The sequence below is a fragment of the Nerophis ophidion genome, linkage group LG13 (assembly GCF_033978795.1).
Source record: "Nerophis ophidion isolate RoL-2023_Sa linkage group LG13, RoL_Noph_v1.0, whole genome shotgun sequence".
Taxonomy (NCBI): domain Eukaryota; kingdom Metazoa; phylum Chordata; class Actinopteri; order Syngnathiformes; family Syngnathidae; genus Nerophis; species Nerophis ophidion.
Window position 1 is genome coordinate 47,283,532 of NC_084623.1, and position 26,414 is coordinate 47,309,945.

A 26,414-nucleotide genomic window follows, 5' to 3' on the forward strand; every position below is an offset into this window, starting at 1 on the left:
TGGGCAATCTAATCACCTGTCAGCTGTGTCCACACCCCGCTCCTGCAGCAAGCGCGCTGACCACGCCCCCCTCCACAGAGCATTTGTGAGCCAATTACTTTATAGACATTGAAAATTGCAACATTACCTACAGGTAGTTTGGCTGAGTCCGTTCTCACTGCGGCTGGAGTGATTGCTAAGTGCCGAAGTGCGATACACTGACGGAGTTGGCAACCAGGCGTGACCAAGGTACCATTACATGGCACGATTGGATTTTACGTCAATCGGTGCCCCGTAGTACCGGCGGGATTCGGTCGGTGCCACAAATGTACCGGATTCAGTACTCATCCCTAGTTAGCTACTCATTAGCGGCACTACACTATATTATTTGAATCTTTTATTATTTATCAATAACCACTAGGAACAGTTTGAATTATCAATCAATCAATCAATGTTTACTTATATAGCCCTAAATCAATAGTGTCTCAAAGGGCTGCACAAACCACCACGACATCCTCGGTAGGCCCACATAAGGGCAAGGAAAACTCACACCCAGTGGGACGTCGGTGACAATAATGACTATGAGAACCTTAGAGAGGAGGAAAGCAATGGATGTCGAGCGGGTCTAACATGATACTGTGAAAGTTCAATCCACAATGGATCCAACACAGTCGCGAGAGTCCAGTCCAAAGCGGATCCAACACAGCAGCGAGAGTCCCGTTCACAGCGGAGCCAGCAGGAAACCATCCCAAGCGGAGGCGGATCAGCAGCGCAGAGATGTCCCCAGCCGATACACAGGCAAGCAGTACATGTCCACCGGATCGGACCGGACCCCCTCCACAAGGGAGAGTGGGACATAGAAGAAAAAGAAAAGAAACGGCAGATCAACTGGTCTAAAAAGGGAGTCTATTTAAAGGCTAGAGTATACAAATGAGTTTTAGGGTGAGACTTAAATGCTTCTACTGAGGTGGCATCTCGAACTGTTACCGGGAGGGCATTCCAGAGTACTGGAGCCCGAACGGAAAACGCTCTATAGCCCGCAGACTTTTTTTGGGCTTTGGGAATCACTAACAAGCCGGAGTCCTTTGAACGCAGATTTCTTGCCGGGACATATGGTACAATACAATCGGCAAGATAGGATGGAGCTAGACCGTGTAGTATTTTATACGTAAGTAGTAAAACCTTAAAGTCACATCTTAAGTGCACAGGAAGCCAGTGCAGGTGAGCCAGTACAGGCGTAATGTGATCAAACTTTCTTGTTCTTGTCAAAAGTCTAGCAGCCGCATTTTGTACCAACTGTAATCTTTTAATGCTAGACATGGGGAGACCCGAAAATAATACGTTACAGTAGTCGAGGCGAGACGTAACAAACGCATGGATAATGATCTCAGTGTCTTTAGTGGACAGAATGGAGCGAATTTTAGCGATATTACGGAGATGAAAGAAGGCCGTTTTAGTAACGCTTTTAATGTGTGCCTCAAAGGAGAGAGTTGGGTCGAAGATAATACCCAGATCCTTTACCGTGTCGCCTTGTTTAATTGTTTGGTTGTCAAATGTTAGAGTTGTATTATTAAATAGAGTTCGGTGTCTAGCAGGACCGATATTCAGCATTTCCGTTTTTTTGGCGTTGAGTTGCAAAAAGTTAGCGGACATCCATTGTTTAATTTCATTAAGACACGCCTCCAGCTGACTACAATCCGGCGTGTTGGTCAGCTTTAGGGGCATGTAGAGTTGGGTGTCATCAGCATAACAGTGAAAGCTAATTAAATTAAGCTAATTAAAACAAATGTTTATGTGATATAGGGGTCCCTGGCCTGGAAAACACTGAAGACCCCTGGTCTTTACCTAACAGGTGTTTTCTATTCAGCTACGGTTTTAATGAATGGGAAGGGAGAAAATCTCAATTTCAAATAACTTAATTGTAGAATATAATGATTGAAAATTGAGACATTTTCTCCTCGCTTTAATCCACCAGGGAGACAAATGAGAGTTGAATGTTCTTCAAACCCCTCTGGGCTGATTTTTAATTTCTGTCACTTGGCAGTTAAAAGTGCCATTAATCCATTTTCCTATTTGTTCTTTACAATGTTTCACTTACCTCATCTTCTACTCTCCTTTTACTTCTTGGACTCTTGATATGTATATGTATCCTTGTCTTAAGTGCGTGTTTGCTTTTTCTTTTGCCTATTATTAACATGAAATCCCTCTGGTGCTTGTAACTGTGGTAACAGCTCCACTCTTAGCTTGCGTTTGTATTTATTGCATGTGTTGTAAGCCTGACAGAGGTAGAACTCCCCAGTGGTTTTCAGACACACCCTGCCAGACATGTTCTGCATGTAGCTTTTCAGATCTGACTCCTACTCCACAGTGTTTAATGTTCGAAGGTTTGATGACGTTCACAGAAATCTTTTGTTGTTAAGACATTAAGACATAGGTAACTCTGCTCATTAGGTTGTCGCTGTTTTCGGATCTGGACAATCCCTTATGGTCCAAAATATTAACTTGGGTTTTGTTGTCCAAGAGCCTTGGTGCTGCCAGAATGGTGGCTATAATCAGTGATGGGCAAACTACCGTATTTTTCGGATTATTAGTCACAGTTTTTTTCATAGTTTGGAAGGGGGTGCGACTTATACTCTTGAGCGACTTATGTGTGAAATTATTAACACATTACCGTAAAATATCAAATGATAATATTTATCTCATTCACGTAAGACAGTGGTTCTCAAATGGGGGTACGCGTTAGAGATGCGCGGATAGGCAATTATATCATCCGCAACCACATCACCAAAGTCGTCATCCACCCGCCGTACACCCGAACCAACATTTTATCAGAACCACAACCGCCCGCCACCCGCCCGTTGAAATACATCAGAGGTCGGCCACCTTTACCACTCAAAGAGCTACTTAAACCCGTTTCACAGAGTAAAGAAGACAATGGGAGCGCGAATATCCAATGGTGTTCATCCTGATGACAAGAATAAGGGCGTGCTGTGAAGCCATTGCCTTCGACACCTTCAAAAACATGTACTAACCGATTGTTAGTCACAGTAACACAACATAAACAAAACACAACAAATACCCAGAATCCTTTGCATCCGTGACACTTCCTGAATATGTTTTACACCCCTGTGCCCCCAACCCCGCCCATCTTACCGACGCACGGGGTGGGGGTGCTGCTAACAGGGTGTATAAAATTGTCAGGAATGTACCCTGCCTTCCGCCCGATTGTAGCTGAGATAGGCGCCAGCGCCCCCCGCGACCCCGAAAGGGAATAAGCGGTAGAAAATGGATGGATGGGTCATGGATGCAAAGGATTCAGGGTATTTGTTGTGTTGCGTTTATGTTGTGTTACTGGGAGGATGTTCTCCCGAATGTGTTTGTCATTCTTGTTTGGTGTGGCTTCACAGCGTGGCGCATATTACTAAGAGTGTTAAAATTGTTTATATCACAACCATTAGTGTACTCTGTGTCACCCAGTATGCCTTGTAGTCGTGTACTTGTGTATGCGGAAGCCACACAGAACATGTTGCTGGACTGGCAAACAGATCGTACATGCTGTAGAAGGCGACAAAGCCAATGGCTTCATAGCACGCCCTAATACTTATTAACTGGGTGATTGCCGGCAGTCATTCTAGAGAATGTTTGCGTCTCCTATTGTCTTCTTCGCTTTGTGACACGGGTCCTAAATGGCTCTTTGAATAGTAAAGGATACCGAACCCTGAACCATGTATATCAAATATTTCCGAATAGTTCAACCGACACCCGCCCGAATCTAATTAAAATCTATTTTTTCGTCATGTCACCCGCCCGACCCGCGGTTTATCCGCGGACTCCGCGGATGAGACCGCAAAGCGCGCATCTATAGTACGCGTGGCATGGCAGCTCCCTCCCGCCATCAGTGTGTGAATGTGTGTGTGAATGGGTGAATGTGGAAATAGTTTCAAAGCGCTTTGAGTACCTTGAAGGTAGAAAAGCGCTATACAAGTATAACCCATTTACCATTTAATACTAACCGTCCGGAGTTTTACCGCGGTTATCATCATTACCGTTTATCGTTACATCCCTGCTAAGCACTTATTTCTTGGTGTTAGGGCTGCACCATTATTCGACATCAAGGTTCTAATTAGTGCAATTACGTAACCACAAGAAACTGTTGTTTTTTTGTTTATTTTCTTCGCCGCCATCGGAAATGTCCATTAAAAAAAAACAGTTCCTTTTATCCACCCCGATTACACTTCCTCCTTTTCTCTCCTTTCCTGCGTTCCAGTGGTTTCACGCCCCCATCTTCTGGTCCCGCTCTCGGGTCACACGCTGCGCTGAGGATTTTGGAAGATGTAGTTTATTATTAGACTGGTCAATGCAAAAAGCGCCAGAAAAAAAAAACTACACTCATTCCATCAGCTGTCACAGCATTATTGTAAGGATTTGGAAACCGCAATACCGCGGTATCTGCAATACTGTTACAGCCCGTATGTATAGTTTTAATTGTTTTGTTTTTCGTCAGTTTAATATGAAATATTAAATAATATAATATTAATATATAATAATGATAATAGGCTTCACGGTGGCAGAGGGGTTAGTGCGTCTGCCTCACAATACGAAGTTCCTGCAGTCCTGGGTTCAAATCCAGGCTCGGGATCTTTCTGTGTGGAGTTTGCATGTTCTCCCCGTGAATGCGTGGGTTCCCTCCGGGTACTCCGGCTTCCTCCCACTTCCAAAGACATGCACCTGGGGATAGGCTGATTGGCAACACTAAAATTGGCCCTAGTGTGTGAATGTGAGTGTGAATGTTGTCTGTCTATCTGTGTTGGCCCTGCGATGAGGTGGCGACTTGTCCAGGGTGTACCCTGCCTTCCGCCCGATTGTAGCTGAGATAGGCGCCAGCGCCCCCCGCGACCCCGAAAGGGAATAAGCGGTAGAAAATGGATGGATGGATAATGATAATATGAAATAATATATATATAATAATAATAATATGAAATAATATGGAAAGTTTGTCTGCATAAAGCAAAATATTTTCGAAAGTAAATGATGGCTTATTTCACTAATGTGTGGCACCTTGAAACAGGAATACTGTATGTTGATTGACAGTGTAAAAGTAACAGGTCTTCTGTCATTGTTCAGTGTTTTATCGTGCATCGAAAAATTATAAAATTCCATTACGTTTTTTTAAGGTGGTCTGTCATAACGTGTATAACATTCAATCAGACGTTATTGTGAGGTTTTGTATTAGTGTTCATAAAGATAGATATACGGGCCCCCAGACAAATAGTTTTCTCTAAATGTGGCCCCCAAGTCAAAATAATTGCCCAAGCCTGGCGTATAGCTACTCATGATTAGCTGTTTGTCAGCTGGAGGACTAAAAATATAATAATGTGTGTCAGCAGTTGTGATTGGCATTAAAAGGCATATTTTTTCACAAAACTTGTCAATGTTTTCTTGCCTAATTTTTCTTTTCTATTGTCTCTCATTCTGATGCAGTGTCGGATGATCTGTAAGGAGGTGTCAGCCGAGACAATGTATGACGTCCTGCATGACGTTGAATACAGAAGGAAATGGGACACAAACGTCATTGAGACCTTCGATATCGGCAAACTTACGGTCAACGCGGACGTTGGTTATTACTCGTGTACGTTTCAAAGTTGCTTTTTACGTCCAATCTAATTTAATTGGCATAAAAAATTAATACTCCTTGTGTTTGCCAACAGGGAAGTGTCCAAATCCACTCCGTAACAGAGACTTCATCACGCTTCGCTCCTGGTTGCCAATAGGGAAGGATTACATCATCATGAACTACTCGGTGAAACATGCGGTACGTTCACGCACCGACACACACGTCCCGATAAGGTTGGCCTCGGCTTTGCAGCTTGTGTGTGTGCAGAGATAGCAGTGCAGCCAGATGCAACAAATGAACGCACATGGGCCAAACTGGTTTAAGGTTGATGTAGTTCAATAAGCTTTATGCCGCATGAAACGTCCTATAATATAAGGAACATGTTATGTGTGCATTAGGGTTGTACGATACACCGGTATTAGTATAGTACCGCGATACTAAGGAATCATTTTCGGTACTATACCGCCTCTGAAAATTACCAGTCCGGCACCCCAAAATGTAAACAAACGCCATTGGTGGACCTACACCTAACATCCACTGTAATGATACCAAGTACAGTAGCGTATCTAGTCGATACTCATATGATTAAACATCTTTCGTTTTTAAAAAATGTATATTATGTTTATAAACTCAGGAAATATGTCCCTGGACACATGGGGACTTTGAATATGACCAATGTATGATCCTGTAACTACTGGGTATCGAATTAATACCCAAATTTGTGGTATCATCCAAAACTAATGTAAAGTATCAAACAACAGAAGAAAAAGTGATTATGACATTTTAACAGAAGTGTAGATGGAACCTGTTAAGAGAGAAAATAAGCAAATAATGACAGTAAATGAACAAGTAGATTAATAATTCATTTTCTACCACTCAAAACACACCTATTCCTGACTACTTATTCACTGTAAATCTTATCGATCTTTGTTGTTGTTGTTGTTGTTTTTTTGTTATCCAATTTGATTTCATTGTTTTAGTTCTGTGCGGTGTCCTTGAGAGCCCAGAAAGGCACCTTATAAGTAAAATTTATTATTATAATTATTACTTGTCATTAATAATTTTGACAAAATAATAGAATGGAAAATGACACAATATGTTACTGCATATGTCTGCAGCTAAATTAGGAGCCTTTGTTTGCTTACATACTAATAAAAGACAAGTTGTCTTGTATGTTCACTATTTTATTTAAGGACAAACATGCAATAAGAAACATATGTTTAATGTACCGTAAGATTTTTTGTTAAAATAAAGCCAATAATGCATTTTTTTGTGATCCCCATTATTTAGAAAAGTACCAAAAAGTATCGAGATAATTTTGGTACGGGTGCCAAAATGTCGGTATCAGGACAACACTAGTGCGCGTGTATATATGCATAGCTGCCAACTAGGGGTGTAACGGTACACAAAAATGTTGGTTCGGTACGTACCTCGGTTTAGAGGTCACGGTTCGGTTCATTTTCGGTACAGGAAGAAAACAACAAAATATAAATTTGTTGGTTATTTATTTACCAAATTTGTAAACAATGGCTTTATCCTTTTAACATTGGGAACATTATATAATAATTATGCCTACGTTAATCCACATTAAACTGCCTCAAGTTGTTGCCCAGATTAAAAAAAGTGCAATATTAAACAGTTTCAAGTCAACTCATCATGCTTAATTTATCACAGCATTTGGGAAGCCTCTAGTTGATTTTTATTATGTAAATGTTATATTTGTATCAACATGTGATAGCAGGGACCCTGCCATTCAAAACTAGGCTGCTATATTACTAATGAATAATGTGACTATTGCTGAAAAAATAGTACAAAAGCAATAGGAGAGACTATTCATCCCTGAACACCATGGAGTTCATGTAGGCTTAATGATGCACCTACATTATTATATACACTGTCAGAGACAGAAACTCTTCATTTAACACAATGTCCTTTTTTGTTGCTTTAACACAGCTCAATCAACACACACACATACACACACACACCGCAAAATTAGCTAACGTTACGCTAAAAGCTAGTTAGCCTTCACCTCAAGCCAGGACTTCGAGTGAGCTGAGCTGCAGTTTGTTTCTAGAACGTCAACGGGCTCATAGTGATGATACTAGTAGTTGACTGGGAAGTGTTTATTATCATTTGGGGAGAGTACGCTGCTTTATGCTCACCTGCTAATCACCAATCTGCTCGACGCTGAAGCGCTGACTAAATGCGCTCTGAATACGCACTGCTGATTGTTTTTCACCACTCTGAATACGCACTGCTGATTGGCTGTTACCGCTATGGTTGTAACCAATCAAATGGTTGTGTGGGTGGGACAATGCTGGGTGCTGTGTAGGAGATATAGGCAGAAAGCAGAGCAGCTTGTTAAGACTTTAGCTTATGCTGCTACTTCATATGTTCGTGTGGAAACTTGTTCGGTACACCCCCGCACCGAACTGAAACAGTTCAATACAAATACACGTACCGTTACACTCCTACTGCCAACTCTTCCGGAAATTGCCTTTGTCAACAATCCCGATTCAATTAAAAATCTCCCGGACTGCGAGGTTATTGTGTGGAAATAAAATAGTCGGTTTTGTCAATCAAATTGTGAAAATAATACATAAATATTGTGTGAATGTTATATTAGACTTTGCAAGCTTGATATAATGTCGGGAGATCTCCTGGATTGTGAACACCAAATGTCAGTGACTGTATAATACATGTATGTACTTTTGGAACTAATTTCTCCAGGATGTGATCGCGAAAACTAACATTAAACGGATTACTTTTATAAGCCTTTTAACCAGAATATATTTTTTTGCTGATATTAAATTGATATTTATTATTAGACCTTTTGGTTCTTTTGGCTGGCCCTAGACTTGTGTGTCTTGAATGTACAGAGAGAAGATTAGGTGGACTCTATAACGTCCACAATGCTTCAGTTGTTCTACTTTCAAAAGCCATTCTCATGTACAAGCAGAATGATTATCTGCGACCACGTGAGGTGAAACAAGAAAGGAACCTCCCTTGAGTTTCATTTTCAGACGTGGACGATAATTATTTAGTGCATGTGCAACAGTTATCGATCCCTGCCCCTGTGTAGGTACGCAACAGAACCAATTATTGCCAAATGTCTGAATTATTCTTGCAACTCCAAATGTGTGGCTGTGACATGCTCAGCAAATAATCAAATCAATTGATTACAATGTTTGTGGACTACAAAACAATCATTCCTTGTGACCCTTAGACCACTATAGTTAATCTTTTCTTTTATTTTCTGTTCTTCCTATTTGCCGTTCTGTTTTCTCTCCCACTTCTATGCAGTTTAACTCACTAATGCAATGTTTACAGAAGGATAAGACCGCTCATGTGACTATTAGCTGTTGACTTCCACCTTGCCTTCCGCATTCCTGCATGGAAAAATGCAAAAGTCGGAGAGCGTGAATGTACTGTATCACGTGGTCTTTTAGGCTGGAGTTCCAGAACCACATTTGGGACGGTCGACACCAAATGATGGTGTTCAGAGCGGGTCATCAGATATTTGAGAGAGAGTGAAGTTATAGAAATGCAATTCACACGTTAAAGCGTTCTGAAGATCAAGAACAACTTGTTCCATTTGGGGGCAAAAGTCGAGTTCCATATGGGAACAAACATCCATCCATCCATTATCTACCGCTTTTTCAACCATTTGTGTTACCTTTTGTCTTCTCAGGGTACTGTACTATAATAGAGATAAAACTTGGAACAGTGAAACCTCGGTTTACAAACTGATATTGGTTCTTGAACTTGGTTCGCAAACCGAAACGTTTGTATACTGAAACAGTTTCCCATAATAAATAAGGTAAACATTAATAATTGTTTCTAGCCTCAACAAGTCTCTATTTAAATAAAAAAATTGCACACTTTGCAGACATATATATATATATGTATATATATATTTCTATATGTATGTATATATATATATATATATATATATATATATATATATATATATTAGGATTGTATATAGTATATATATATATATATATTAGGATTGTATATAGTGTATATATATATATATATATATATATATATATATATATATATATATATATGTATTAGGATTGTACGTTATACCGGAATTAGTATAGTACCGCGATAATAACGAATCATATTTGGATTCTGATGCGTCATCTATGTTGCTGCTCCTCGATCTTAGCGCTGCTTTCGATACCGTCGATCATAATATTTTATTAGAACGTATCAAAACACGAATTGGTATGTCAGACTTAGCCCTGTCTTGGTTTAACTCTTATCTTACTGATAGGATGCAGTGTGTCTCCCATAACAATGTGACCTCGGACTACGTTAAGGTAACGTGTGGAGTTCCCCAGGGTTCGGTCCTTGGCCCTGCACTCTTCAGCATCTACATGCTGCCGCTAGGTGACATCATACGCAAATACGGTGTTAGCTTTCACTGTTATGCTGATGACACCCAACTCTACATGCCCCTAAAGCTGACCAACACGCCGGATTGTAGTCAGCTGGAGGCGTGTCTTAATGAAATTAAACAATGGATGTCCGCTAACTTTTTGCAACTCAACGCCAAAAAAACGGAAATGCTGATTATCGGTCCTGCTAGACACCGAACTCTATTTAATAATACAACTCTAACATTTGACAACCAAACAATTAAACAAGGCGACACGGTAAAGAATCTTCGACCCAACTCTCTCCTTTGAGTCACACATTAAAAGCGTTACTAAAACGGCCTTCTTTCATCTCCGTAATATCGCTAAAATTCGCTCCATTCTGTCCACTAAAGACGCTGAGATCATTATCCATGCATTTGTTACGTCTCGCCTCGACTACTGTAACGTATTATTTTCGGGTCTCCCCATGTCTAGCATTAAAAGATTACAGTTGGTACAAAATGCGGCTGCTAGACTTTTGACAAGAACAAGAAAGTTTGATCACATTACGCCTGTACTGGCTCACCTGCACTGGCTTCCTGTGCACTTAAGATGTGACTTTAAGGTTTTACTACTTACGTATAAAATACTACACGGTCTAGCTCCATCCTATCTTGCCGATTGTATTGTACCATATGTCCCGGCAAGAAATCTGCGTTCAAAGGACTCCGGCTTGTTAGTGATTCCCAAAGCCCAGAAAAAGTCTGCGGGCTATAGAGCATTTTCCGTTCGGGCTCCAGTACTCTGGAATGCCCTCCCGGTAACAGTTCGAGGTGCCACCTCAGTAGAAGCATTTAAGTCTCACCTTAAAACTCATTTGTATACTCTAGCCTTTAAATAGACTCCCTTTTTAGACCAGTTGATCTGCCGTTTCTTTTCTTTTTCTTCTATGTCCCACTCTCCCTTGTGGAGGGGGTCCGGTCCGATCCGGTGACCATGTACTGCTTGCCTGTGTATCGGCTGGGGACATCTCTGCGCTGCTGATCCGCCTCCGCTTGGGATGGTTTCCTGCTGGCTCCGCTGTGAACGGGACTCTCGCTGCTGTGTTGGATCCGCTTTGGACTGGACTCTCGCGACTGTGTTGGATCCATTGTGGATTGAACTTTCACAGTATCGTGTTAGACCCGCTCGACATCCATTGCTTTCCTCCTCTCTAAGGTTCTCATAGTCATTATTGTCACCGATGTCCCACTGGGTGTGAGTTTTCCTTGCCCTTATGTGGGCCTACCGAGGATGTCGTGGTGGTTTGTGCAGCCCTTTGAGACACTAGTGATTTAGGGCTATATAAGTAAACATTGATTGATTGATTGATTGAACTATATCTTTTGAAAAGTACCGGTCCCCCCCCATCATTTAAAGTATCAAACAACAGAAGAATAAGTGGTTATTACATTTTAACTGAAGTGTAGATGGAACATGTTAAAAGATAAATTAAGCAGATATTAACAGTAAATGAACATGTAGATTAATAATTTATTTTCTACCACTTGCCATTAATAATTTTGACAAAATAATAGAATTGAAAATGACACAATATATCAGCAGCTTCATTAGGATCCTTCGTTTGCTTACTTACTACTAAAAGACAAGTTGTCTTGTATGTTGACTATTTTTATTTAAAGCCAATAATGCAATTTTTTTGTGGTCCCCTTTATTTAGAAAAGTACCAAAAAGTATCGAAAAATAATTTTGGAACAGGTACCAAAATATCGGTATCGGGACAACACTAATATATGTTAAGATATATACATGTATATAAATAAATATATACTGTGTGTGTATATATGTATATCAATTTATGTGGATATATGTATGTTTACATATATCGGTGTATATATATATATACATATGTATGTACAGTATATTTAAATATATATAATCAAACCAACATAACAGGGGGGTAATTATCCAAACAACACAACATTAGAGCAACCTTAAACGTCAACACACTTACACACAGACAAAAATCTCGTTGGTGTGCATCAAAACGTTAACCACCATGTTGCTCCGAAAAAAAAAAAAGGAATCATTTTACCTAGTGTCTGCAAATATTTGTGCCATTGTTAAATACTCTGGGAGTTTCTGAGAAGTGACTTCACCTTACAGTTACGGCTAGGGGTTAGCACAAACCAGCAGTGTGGGGCGATCCCTCATCGGCTTGTGTCCCGGTAGTGCCTTTTCCTTTCCAACTACTTAAAACGTTAGCTCAAACTTACACAGCGCTGCTGGTCACTGAGAAAAACTGGAAAAAAAAATAGAAGGCAAAAACTAATCAAATGATGTTTATTACATGAACGTAGCAAACATTCTGTACCTGCAGATGAGAGTCGTCTCTTTCCAACCTTCAAAATGACCATTGTTAAGTAGATGATTGATGACTGATAGAAGTTCATTACACGGCCACCAGCAACTCCCCGCAATGAGCAGAAGACCAAAACAAATGGTCATTGATGGTCAAGCGTCCTCTTTGGTCGGTGCTTCTAGATGCATCCATACGTTCTTACAACTAAGTAGGATAAGTGTTTTCATCCATATTTGCAGAAGTCTGACAAGAAAGCTTTCTTTTGAAAGACTGTAGGGGGAAAAACCATGTAAGAAGATGTCTAAGATTGTCAATCAATCAATCAATCAATCAATCAATGTTTATTTATATAGCCCTAAATCACAAGTGTCTCAAAGGGCTTCACAAGCCACAACGTCATCCTTGGTTCAGATCCCACATCAGGACAAGGAAAAACTCAACCCTGTGGGATGACGATGAGAAACGTTGGAGAGGACCGCAGATGTGGGTGAACTGCCCCCTCTAGGGTGACCGGTGCAATGGATATTGAGTGGATCTAGCATAATATTGTGAAAGTCCAGTCCATAGTGGATCTAACATAATAGTGAGAGTCCAGTCCATAGTGGGGCCAGCAGGGGACCATCCTGAGGGGAGACAGATCAGCAGCGCAGAGAGGCTACCAACTGATGCACAGACGAGCGGTCCACCCCGGGTCCCGACTCTGGACAGCCAGCACGTCATCCATGGCCACCGAACCTGTATGCCCCCCCCCCCCAGATCAACGGCAGATCAACTGGTCAATGCATCAATATCATGTTAGACCCGCTCGACATCCATTGCCTTCGGTCCCCTAGGAGTGGGGGGTTGCCCATATATGCGGTCCTCCCAAAGGTTTCTCATAGTCAGCATTGTCACCGTCACCGACGTCCCAATGGGTGTGAGTTTTTCCTTGCCCTTATGTGGGCTCTGTACCGAGGATGTCGTTGTGGTTTGTCCAGCCCTTTGAGACACTTGTGATTTAGGGCTATTAAAATAATTATTAATATTGATTGATTGAAGTAGCCCTGCGATGAGGTGGCGACTTGTCCAGGGTCTACCCCGCCTTCCGCCCGATTGTAGCTGAGATAGGCGCCAGCGCCCCCCGCGGCCCCAAAAGGGAATAAGCAGTAAAAAATGGATGGATGGATGGATGATTGATTGAAGTAATTTGGGGTGACTCAGACGGCAGAGGAACCACCCAGAAACTTGAGTGTTCCTGGTCCTGGTCCGAAGACACTTCACCTTGCTGCCAGTGCCACACACACTGGTTTAAATGTAGTGTAATGTGGACCATGCGTTTCACAAAGTAAAGCGCTTTGAGTCACTGGAGAAAAAATGCTATTTAACGAATTTTCTGGACTATAAAGCGCACCTTTTAATAAGCCGCACCCACTAAATTTAGGATTTTTTTATTTACATACCCTGGTTGGCAAACTTGTACAAAAGATGGCGCCGTAGCACAAACAATAACACACCATTTCAGTCTCTTTGCAAATGTGTAATGAAAACTACGTCCATTATGGCCATCAGCGAATAAAAATTCATAAATTAGCCGCACCTTTTTATAAGCCGCGGGGTTCAAAGCGTAGGAAAAAAGTAGTGGCATGTAGTCTGGAAATGACAGTAAATATAATTCACAATTCACCTAATTCAACGACAAATGAAAAGGAACTCGATAACTTTTGCACTAACACAGACATTCGTAAACGTGTTAACATTATAGCTATTGCTAACCACGCTAGCTTCATTACATTAAGATCGCACATGCAAATATTCAGACATCACACAAGGGAGGGTTTAGTAAGTATGAATTGTTTTAGTTACATTGTAAAACTTACAGATGTTGCTTGGAGTGATGAATGAAGAAGCCATACGACTACAGATGCTATGGATGATTAGAAGATGGAACAGCACTTGCACTTCTGGTTCAAAGCTTTGAACAGCAGTAAATGCGGTAGGCATTTACCCAGTAGCACCTGCAGTCGGCAAACTTGTCCAAAAGATGGCGCCGTAGCACAAACAATAACACACCATTTCAGTCTCTTTGCAAATGTGTAATGAAAACTATGTGCATTATGGCCATCAGCGAATAAAAATTCCTAAATTAGCCGCACCTTTTTATAAGCCGCGGGGTTCAAAGCGTAGGAAAAAAGTAGTGGCATGTAGTCTGGAAATGACAGTAAATATAATTCACAATTCAGCTAATTCAGCGACAAATGAAAAGGAACTCAATAACTTTTTGCACTAACACAGACACTTGTAAACGTGTTAGCATTATAGCTAATGCTAACCACGCTAGCTTCATTACATTACGATCGTACGTGCAATTATTCAGACATCACACATGGGACGGTTTAGTAAGTATGAATTGTTTTAGTTACATTGGAAAACTTACAGATGTTGCTTGGAGTGATGAAAGAAGAAGCCATACGAGTAGAGATGCTATGGATGATTAGAAGCTGGAACGGCACTTGCACTTCTGGTTCAAAGCTTTGAACAGCAGTACATGTGGTAGGCATTTACCCAGTCGTGTTATGATCCTCTGTCAGAATATATTCTGTTTGGGTTTTTTCGGGTAACTTGTGTTTTTCTGTTAGTGTTGGACTCCGTTTGTTTGTTTCTGTTGCCATGACTGCAGATTGCGAACAGCTGCGTCTGGTTAGTGTTCGAGACACTCACCTGTTGTCCGTGCACCAATCAGAGGGCTATTTAGTGTTTGTCCTGGCCTCACTCGGTCTTGCTTCCTAATTTTCTTTATGCTACAGATGACGACGTTTGATTCCTGCTTAATACCTGCTAGTTTCCTCGCTAGGCTATTTTGCTAGCTCACACGCTAGCCCCATGTGGTTTGTTGCCTTAAGTGCTATTAGCACGTTTTTCTTTGTTCTGTCTGATTTATTACTTAATAAATAATTTTCCTACCTGCGCGCTGTGTCCGAAGCCCGTCTGCATTTCTGGGAGAACGAGCCCCGCACCACGATGTCACAAGTAGCACCGGCAGTCGGCAAACTCATCCAAATGATGGCGCCGTAGCACAAACAATAACACACCATTTCAGTCTCTTTGCATGTGTTTAGTAAAAACTATGTACATTACAGCCGTCAGCGAATAAAAATCCATAAATTTGCCGCACGGTTTTATAAGCCCCAGGGTTCAAAGCGTAGGGAAAAAGTAGTCTGGCAATGACAGTAAATATAATTCACAATTCACCTAGTTTAATGATGACACATTTTGTATAGTTGTCGTACTGAAAGGTGCATATTTTGTAGGTTGTGCTTCATTTCATTAATGTGTGTTGCAGAATGTTTCTCAAATGGAGTGTTCCTATTTTGTGTGTGTGTGTGTGTGTGTGTGTGTGTGTGTTCAAGGGTTAGGGACGTGAATGAAAGGCCACTTTGCAATATGTTCAGTCGTGATCTGATCTTAATTGTATCTTTTTGTCTTTTTCTTTTTGCCAAGAATCCCACCACTTCTATTTAATGTGTATTAAAGAACATAAAAAGGGAAAAAAATAAAATAAAAATTAAAAAAAAGATAAATGAAATGGAACTCGCTAGGTGGAAGCAACAAAATTAGGGGGAAAAAGATCATAAAGCCAAATATCCCTGAGTGGCTAGATTACCGCTTCCAACCCAAATGGGCAACATTAACCCATCAACACTGACCAACGAGCCAGGCTGCCAAAAATGTTGGAAAGTTTGCTTGCATTCTTGCCTGCAAGACCCAAACACACTTCCAATTGTCAGAGAGCCAAACATGTCTTGTTAGTTTAGCTAAAAGCAAGTAATCATTAACCAGGACGCAGCAAAACTGAGGAGGTGCTCTTATTCTTAATCGCTATCAGCATGAATTCCTACTCTGTCACCCATTAGATGAGCGAATGAACCTAAAATAGATGTGAAAAGATAAAGTACGAGATTCTTGTTTCCGGGGTTCTGATTGCTTCTCCAGGGCCTCGCTGTGGGCTTGTTACAGTTGGGCCAAGTTATTAGTAGTCTCCTTCATCATCCTGATGAATCACATGTATGAAATATTAAATATAGTTACAGGGGATATTTAATTATTTTAATGCCTAGTGGCCTAGATTAGGACCAGTCCTCATTGACTGACAGTTTACACCACGGGTGTCAAACTCAAATACAGAGTGGGCCAAAATGTAAAACAAATGAACCTTTTAATAGGGACCCAAATAAGTTTTGCATTGAATATTGAACAGGCAAGGCTTATATAACTTTATAGTGACATGCAAAATTGAGTTTCAAATAATAATAATAATTTAAAAATATCAATGACATATCAAATATTATTTAAATTAAAGCTGCAAGCAGCAATGGAAGGGACCGACTTTTGCTGGTGTTTCCTGCCTTGACCCATTCAACATATCTTTACCTGCACATTACCTACCTTCCCTGCATGCTGGGGTCACACTGGTGCTTCTTTCTGTGCTTCCTGCCATCTCCCTGACAACATATCTTTACCTGCACATTACCTACCTTCTCTGTATCCTAGAGTCAAACTGGTGCCTCCTTCTTTCACCCAGTCAACATATCTTTACCCGCACAGTACCTACCTTCTCTGCATTGTGTGGTCACGCTGGTGTTTCCTGCTTTTAAGCGGCCATCTTGAGACGGCAGGAGCGCAGCAGCATCAGCATAGCGGTTCTTTGAAGGCTTGTAAAATCAAAACCGGAGCACTTATTGGGGTGGTATAGCTCGGTTGGTAGAGCGGCCGTGCCAGCAACTTGAGGGTTGCAGGTTCGATCCCCGCTTCCGCCATCCTAGTCACTGCCGTTGTGTCCTTGGGCAAGACACTTTACCCACCTGCTCCCAGTGCCACCCACACTGGTTTAAATGTAAAAATTAGATATTGGGTTTCACTATGTAAAGCGCTTTGAGTAATTGGAGAAAAAGCGCTATATAAATATAATTCACTTCACTTATTAAAACTCTTTTTGCAACTTTTAATCAGAAGAGTTCACTCTCTCTCCTGTGTGAGTTTGAAGCCGACACAACAAACGCGCTCAGAGGAGATAATGTTTGGAAAAAAGGTGACGGGTTTTTACAAAACTTTTGTTTAGAAGGGGTAATTGCCAACTTCCTGTTGATTTTTGCTGAAGGATGTAAATTAATGAAATGTAGGTCTAAGTGAGACCTACACGGATGTTTTTGTTTCATGTCTGTACGGCATTCCTACCGGAAGTTACAAGCAGTTTTGTCTGTGTTTTCTTCCTAGGAGCAGTTTTGTCTGTGTTTTATTCCTAGGGGAGGCTAGAGCGCAATTTTAAGTTTTGGGGTTTGTTGTTTTTATTCGCAATTTTCGCCAGTCCTGATGTGTGTGTCCAGTTTGGTGAATTTTGAAGCATTTTAAGGGGGTCAAATTACAGCTCAAAGAGGCAAAAATGAACTTTTTTAGGAACATTTTGTTTTTAAGGGGTTTTTGCCAACTTCCTGTAGATTTTTGGTGAAGGATGTCACTTTATGAAATCTAGGTCTAAGTCAGACCTACATAGAGGTTTTTGTTTCATGTCTCTACGACATTCCTAATTGAAGTTACACGCAGTTTTGTCAGTGTTTTTTCCTAGGGGGTGCTAGAGCGCAATTTTGAGTTTTGGGGTTTGGTTTTTTTATTAGATGTCAATTTTCGCCAGTCCTGATGTGTGTGTAAAATTTGGTGAGTTTTGAAGCATGTTAAGGGGGTCGAATTTCAGCTCAAAGAGGCGGCGGTATACTAATAGGAAAACCTTAGAAATACAATAGGGTCCTCTGTCCCAAGGGGACATTCAGTCCCTAATTAAAATTGAATGCCTCTTTTCTATTTGCAGCCTTCTGAGGTAAATATCAACATTAACTTTTTCCACAGGCTAATAAATTTGAAAATAAAATAACAATGAGGTGGGCGGGGTTTGGTGTTAGCGGGGGTAAGGGGGAGTGTATATTGCAGTGTCTCGGAAGAGTTAGTGCTGCAACGGATTCTGGGTACTTGTTCTGTTGTGGTTACGGTGCGGATGTTCTCCCGAAATGTGTTTGTCATTCTTGTTTGGTGTGGGTTCACAGTGTGGCGCATATTTGTAACAGTGTCAAAGTTTTTTATACGGCCACCCTCAGTGTGACCTGTATGACTGTTGGCCAAGTATGCGTTGCATTCAATTGTGTGTGCGTACAAGCCGCTTATATTGTGAGCGTGGACGGCACGATGTTCGTATGGAGGAAAAGCGGACGTGACGACAGGTTGTAGAGGACGCTCAAGGCAGTGCCTTTATGCCACGCCGCCAATGTTGTTGTCCGGGTGGGAATCGGGAGGATGGTAGCCCCGGGAGATTTTTGGGAGGGGCACTGATATTCGGGAGTCTACCAGGAAAATTGGGAGGGTGGGCAAGTATGAGTTTAAGCTCCTCACGCAGTAAGTTGAATGATGCGGCCATGTGTTACTGGATACTTTCCAACACTCTACTGCAGGGGTCACCAATGCGGTGCCCGCGGGCACCAGGTAGCCCGTAAGGACCAGATGAGTCGCCCGCGGGCCTGTTCTTAAAATAGCTCAAATAGCAGCACTTACCAGTGAGCTGCCTCTATTTTTAAAATGTTATTTATTTACTAGCAAGCTGGTCTTGCTTTGCTCGACATTAATTCTGAGAGAGACAAAACTCAAATAGAATTTGAAAATATAAGAAAATATTTTAAAGACTTGGTGTTGACTTGTTTAAATAAATTTTTTTTTTTTTTTACTTTGCTGCTTATAACTTTCAGAAATTTTTTAGAGAAAAAAATACAACCTTAAAAATGATTTTAGGATTTTTAAACACATATATCTTTTTACCTTTTAAATTCCTTCCTCTTCTTTCCTGACCATTTAAATCAATGTTCAAGTATTTTTTTTTTTTTATTGTAAAAAATAATAAAAATGTTTTAATTTAATTCTTCATTTTAGCTTCTGTTTTTTCAACGAAGAATATTTGTGAAATATTTCTTCAAACTTATTATGATTAAAATTCATAAAAAATATTCTGGCAAATCTAGAATTTCTGTAGAATCAAATTTAAATCCTATTTCAAAGTCTTGAATTTCTTTTAAAGTTTTTGTTTTGGAAAATCTAGAAGAAATAATGATTTGTCTTTGCTATAAATATAGCTTGATCCAATTGGTTATGTATTCAAACAAAATGCAGACTGGATTTTAACCTATTTAAAACATGTCATCAAAATTCAAAAATTAATCTTAATCAGGAAAAATTACTAATGATGTTCCATAAATATTTTTTTTAATTTTTTCAAAAAGACTCAAATTAACAATTTTTTTCTTCATTTTTTTTCAGTTGAATTTTGAATTTTAAAGAGTCGAAATTGAAGATAAACTATCTTTCAAAATTTAATTTGTTTTTTTCGTGTTTTCTCCTCTTTTAAACCGTTCAATTAAGTGTTTTTTTCATCATTTTTTTTCTACAAAAAACCTTACGTAAAAGGAAAAAAAGTGTACGACGGAATGACAGACAGAAATACGCATTTATATATATATATATATATATATATATATGTATATGTATATGTATATGTATATATATATATATTAAAAGTTAATTGAACAAATCGGCTATTTCTGGCAATTTATTTAAGTGTGTATCAAACTGGTAGCCCTCCGCATTAATCAGTACCCAAGAAGTAGCTTTTGGTTTCAAAAAGGTTGGTGACCCCTGCTCTACTGCATTGGAGACTTTGTATGTGGAAGTAATATGCAACTCTGTTTTTTAGGTATTTGTTTATTATATTGACAAATGTGTTTTAGATTGCAATATTCAATTAAGGACACGTACTGCGTATGTCTAGCTTGCCTGCTAACGTGTGCTTAGCTGTTGTGTAGCTGCTAGCTTTTAGTCGCCGATAGCCTACCATGTCTACATTTTGTAAATATTTTTGACTGAAATACAAAAAAGACCAACTTTGTGTGCTTATTGCAGGGCGTTTAGATGTTGACTGGCTGTCCAGCTTTGCACAAGTAAACCCCCCTGATTATAGTTATATGGATATCAATCAAACCGATATCTGATATCAATATCAGAACCTATTGATTTGTGCTTATCTCTGATTAGTTCATTAGGTCGGGATATGTGTCAGATGAGCGCCCTCTACAGGTGGGATACCCCATACTACTTATGCAAATTGGATAAAAAAAAAAATCTTGTAGCAAGCTTGGGTGACACCAGAAATTGTCAGAAGCAAATTCTGCTTGAAAATGTGCTATTTTAGTTGCTATTAACATTTTAGCAAACATGCATGAAAAACAGGGTCATCAGCTTGAACCACTATCTCCTTCTCAATCAACACAAACGCAACACGCTACACAGTATGTCATCACTGGGAGAATCGTGAGTGAGTATGAGTTTAGTCTTGACTGTTAGTCGGAGCCTTGACTCGCTACAACCACCATGGCTTGACAGAGAACGAGGTAGTCAAGACAAATCCCTTTGAACGCGTCTGGAAAATGTGGGATTTTGTGTTTGTGTCTTGCAGAAATATCCGCCTAAAAAGGACATGGTCAGAGCTGTATCCATCCACACCGGCTACATGATCCAGAGCCAGGGACCCAACCACTGTGTCCTCACGTACATGGCACAGGTAGATCCACGAGGTAATTATCGATCGTCACACATTTCTGTATTCATGCGGTCACCTTTTAGTTCGGGCCTCAGCGTGCTCGGGTGTAATACACTTTTCTACCACTTGTGACAGTAATGACTATATCAAACAAACAGAAGAAGTCTGAAATCCAAGATAAATTTCTCAAGCGCAAAAATTATAACTACATTTTAATTGAATTGACATTTTAGTGAATAAAAAAATATATGTTTTTTTTAAATTATTAATTTAGTTAGATTTTGTTTATTTTAGCACAGCGGAACTGTAAGTAAATGTTTTTGTTCATCGGTGATGTACTTTTTGAATATGCCTCACCTAAGCCCAAGGTTTATCTTGGGCTAAAATCCAAGATAATTTTCTCAAGTGCAAAAAATATGACTACATTTTAATTTAATTGACATTTTAGTGAAGAAACAAATGTATAATATGATTTTTTATTATTAATTTAGTTAGATTTTGCTTATTTTAGCACTGCGTAACTGTATGTATTTTTTTTATTTTTCAAATACGCCTCATCTAAGCCCAGGGTTTATCTGTTAAATAAATTAGAAATATTTGTGATTAATCATTTGAAAAGTTTGTAAACCATAAGTACTGTATTTCCTTGAATTGCTGCAGGGCATATAGTATGCGCCTGTCTTGAATTACTGCGGGGTCAAACTCGCTTCGCAAAATAATTAGCGCATGCTTAGTATTACCGCCTGGTCAAACTCGTGACATCACGAGTGACACTTCCCCTGTCATCATTTTCAAAATGGAGGAGGCTGATTTCAATACCGGTAATTTGAAATCGCATAAAGGGAAGAAGATTAAGAGCTATTCAGTAGGATTTAAGGTCCAAGCTTACATCACATTCACATTTTTACTGCATACCTTTGGTAAGTGCAGGAGTGCGAAGAGGTTTTAAAATAATTAGCGCCCCGGTTGCAATTCAAGGAAATACGGTAGTTTAAATATAATTATTTAATAATTTGTGTTAACATTTGAGTGGGCCCCGGGCCCCTCTGTCGTACAAGTAAGTTGGGTCCTGGGGTCTAAAAGGTTAAGAACCCCTGCTCTAAACTCACTATTTTGGATGTGTTGGTATTTTACACTCACTCATTGGTTCTGTTCCGTTCTTACTTTGTCTCTCTTTCCAGGTTCTTTACCCAAGTGGGTTGTCAACAAGTCTTCCCACTTCTTTGCTCCTCGCGTAAGTTATTCACACGCTAATACAGATGTGGAAATAAGTGTTTTATTGACTCGTGTGGAAGTTTTAGCCGTTGTAGAAGCGATACTCTCTCTTCCTCTCCCCGAAAGCCTCTTTTTTTAAAGCCTCTTCACATAGGAAAAATTGCACATTTGATCCTGTGTAAACTACATAGACAGAATGGCACGGCGTATAAGCGACAGATGGGGCTGTTGGAAGCGACAAGGAAGGATGCACGTTCCGTATGCTAATCATAGTGGCATCGACTTAATACGCTCTTGTACTTGGTGTCATTACAGTGGATGTTAGGTGTAGATCTACCAATGGCGTTTGTTTACATTTTGACGCCGGTGAGCTACGGTTTGTAGTGAGGTGGTATAGTACCGACTATGATTCATTCAGGTGCTGAGAGCGAGCCACAAATTAAGACGTCTTTTTTCCTGTTTTAAGCCAGAAACAAACACGAGGATCTACAATTCTGATTGCCCAACATGTATGTCACTCAAATGCATTATCTGTCACGGCGTGGGCTCAAACCCGCTTTTCCCTGGCAGCTTGTTCTGCCAGAACCTCCGCTAGCAGCGCGTCGAGACAAATGATAGAGCTTTTGCTGCCCCCTTGTGTCTGTGCCGTCAACTCCACCTATATTCATAACATTAACAAAAAAAAATGTAAACCTATTGCGGTTATTACCTGCACTAATTAAACCTTGAAGTCGATTTCGATTAATAGTGCAGCCTTGGGGTCGCTGGTGCCTATATCAGCTACAATCAGGCGGAAGGCTGGATGGATGGATGTAGCGCAGCGATGACTGTAATCACTTCAGAGACCATATGGGAAAAAAAGGTAGTCTTAAGCCTCCATTTCCATTTTCTACCACTTATTCCCTTTTGGGGTCACGGGGGGCGCTGGCGCCTTTCTCAGCTACAATCGGGCGGAAGGCGGGGTACACCCTGGACAAGTCGCCACCTCATCGCAGGGCCAACACAGATAGACAAACAACATTCACACTCACATTCACACACTAGGGTCAATTTAGTGTTCCCAATCAACCTATCCCCAGGTGCATGTCTTAAGCCTATCCATCCAAAAAAATCAGGAAATACTTTAAACCAAAGTCCGAATAATGTCTGACACATTTTGGGTTTGTGGGTTGTATCATGCCTCGTTGTTACAGACGGACTGTGAAAATCCAACAGCACAAATGAAAAAAAAAAAAAAAATCCAGCTCGAGTTGTGTTAATCTTTCATTATCAGTTTTTTTTTTTTTTTCCACAAAATACAGTCCCGTCCTTTTTCAGCTGTGTGTCGCGTTACAAGGGATGGTTACCGCTCACGTTTGGACCGATACAGTACCAATTCCCGGTACCTAGGAATCGATACAAACAAACTTAAGGGTTTAATGCAGTGGTCCCCAACCACCGGCTTGATTGGTACCGGGCCACAGAATAATGTTTTCTTAATAAAATTTTTTTTTTTAGAAAACACAAGATACACTTACAATTAGTGCACCAACGCAAAAAAAACTCCCTTTTTCATGACAAAAAAATAAAATAAATAAAAAGAATCTCCCCCCCCCCCATGCTCTCTCAGGGAGAGCATGTCCCAAATTCCAAGCTGCTGTTTTGAGGCATGTTAAAACAATTAATGCACTTTGTGACTTCAATAATAAATATGGCAGTGCCATGTTTGCATTTTTTCTACAACTTGAGTTTATTTATTTAGGAAAACCTTGTTACATTGTTTAATGCATCCAGCGGGGCATCACAACAAAATTAGGCATAATAATGTGTTAATTCCACGACCGTAAATATTGGAATCGGTAACTAAGAGTCGGACAATAGCAGAATATAGGATATCGGCAAAAAAGCCATTATCGCACATCTCTAGTTTATTTACATACTTTAATTGTTTCCAAATGGTGTCTGTCACCGGCAGTAAAACGGCTGATCAAACAAAACCAAAGTCATGTAACCATTAGCTGTAGAAGCTAGCTCTACAATTAGCTAAACAGACTCAATAACTCCACGGTGACATTTGGGTTAATATACGATACTCAAAAAATACAAAAAAGGCCATTGTACGTTAATAATATTAACACAGACACTTGTTACACGTATTAATTAATGCTAATGATGCTACTTGATTACATTACAATAGCAGATACAAATAGGCATACTCCTACAGACATCACACATGGGACAATTTAGTAAGTATGAATAGTTTTAGTTGTATTGTAAAAATCCCAAACGTTGCTTGGAGTGATGAATGAAGAATCTTTTCGAGCACAAACGCTATGGAAAACTAGTAGACGAAAAGTGACAAAACAGGGAGTACATTTTAAACCTGCAGTGAGCAAACTCGTCCAAAAGATGGCGCCACAGCACAAACAACAACACACCTTTTCAGTATCTGTTGGTGTTGAAAACAAAACATTGCGGCATTCAGGCAAGAAAAATACCCAAATTAGCCGCAGGGATCAAAGCGTCGGAAATAAGTTAAGGCTTATAGTCTGATAAGTACGGTACATCTTAAAGTGTTACAGTACAAACAAATATTTAAAACAATTAAAGCTCAGCCATCAAAACAGATAAAATACCAAGACTAAAACACTATCAGTGAGGCATTAAAACACGAACAATGCACAATATTATCTATATCTATTTTAGTCATTTTAAAAAATGAACTTTGTCAAAAGATTTCATTGTGGAAATAAGTAACGGTGATATGAAATTTTCATATCGTTACATCCCTAACTGTATGTATCGTCGTCTTTGCAGGCAATGAAGAAGATCAACAAAGCATGTTTGAAGTACTCCGAGTGGAAGCAGAAACACAACCCAGGATTCAAACCTTGGCTCTACCCTGAACAGACTACATTACCCAGCATCCCGCTGTCGGAGCTTAGCATTCAGCATGCCGAGAGCCTGGAAAATATTGACGAAAGCTCTCTGGCTGAGGCCCATGAGAGGGATGACAGTGACTAGCGCACTGAAGTCAAACCCGGGTCATGTATTGACACACACACACACACACACACACACACACACACACACACACACACACACACACACACACACACACACACACACACACACACACACACACACTGATGCAGGGATGCATGCATGCCTGTTACACAATTACATGTAGATGTGGTTCATTTCACACACGCATAGACACCCTGTACTTTTAAATATATATCTTCTCATACTCTCAAAACGTGTATGGAAGCGTTCATGCAAACACGCTCCATATGGGTTTTACATACTGCATGCACCCACTGTAAGTACTTTTGTCTTCTACAGCTGGGTAAATGTTTGTGAAAAGAGTTAAAACAAAAGTCTGCAAACAAGATCCTAAAATCTATTGTTAGGGGAAGGAATGTTTTCTGCAACATTTACTGTTCAAATGTTTACACACTCTACCTTTCATTCAAAGCGAAGCCAAAACTATGTATTCCACATTGTTTTTGATTCATACACAGTACATTTATACACTCAAAAAGGCATATGTATCATTTTTACCCTTCAGTGTACAACCCCTGGCAATAATTATGGAGTCTTAGGGGATGTTCATTCAGTTTTTTATTTTGTTAAAAAACAGCAGATAACATATATATATATATATCTATATATATATCTATATATATATCTATATATATATAGATATATATCTATATATATAGATATATATATAGATATATATATATATATATATATATATAAGTAAAAATATTATGTAATCACTCAATTCTGAAGTGTAATTTTGGAATCATTAAAAATAAAACAAAAAAATACTAAATGGCGCTTAGTTGCACCACTTCTGGTGTTTATAACCAATCGATATCCTTTATTTGGTATATGGTTTCCTTTTCGGTGCCATTTTTGTTCAGCCCTTCTCAGTTTTTACAAGTTACCACCAATGTTGAAATGATCCATTTTAATAGCTACGGCGGTAGCATACAGCATATAGCCTCCCATGACCCACAATGCAATTCTGCCATGACCCTCCCCCGCCGAATTCTTATTGGTTGACGTGTGTGACGATTGCTGACATTTTCTTCATCTCTTCCACGAATTAGATAAATAATATAATTAAATTTTTTACGGTAATGTGTTAATAATTTCAAACATAAGTCGCTCCGAAGTATATGTCGCACCCCCGACCAAACTATGAAAAAAACTGCGACTTATAATCCGGAAAAAAAAAAATATGTATATATTAATCAATCAATCAATCAATCAATCAAT

General features: G+C 39.8%; 1 protein-coding gene across 2 annotated transcripts in view; it reads left to right on the forward strand.

The window, feature by feature from the left end:
- Nucleotides 1–25,658, forward strand: part of stard10 (StAR related lipid transfer domain containing 10) — a 47,796-nt gene extending 22,138 nt beyond the window's left edge. For both annotated transcript variants that reach the window (XM_061919123.1, XM_061919124.1), the window contains 5 exons: nucleotides 5,461–5,608; nucleotides 5,688–5,791; nucleotides 20,847–20,964; nucleotides 22,112–22,164; nucleotides 24,942–25,658. In XM_061919123.1, coding sequence (XP_061775107.1) covers nucleotides 5,461–5,608; nucleotides 5,688–5,791; nucleotides 20,847–20,964; nucleotides 22,112–22,164; nucleotides 24,942–25,148 — 630 coding nt within the window. In that variant the 3' untranslated portion in view covers nucleotides 25,149–25,658. The remainder of the gene's footprint in view (nucleotides 1–5,460; nucleotides 5,609–5,687; nucleotides 5,792–20,846; nucleotides 20,965–22,111; nucleotides 22,165–24,941) is intronic.
- The last annotated feature ends 756 nt before the right edge of the window (nucleotides 25,659–26,414 follow it).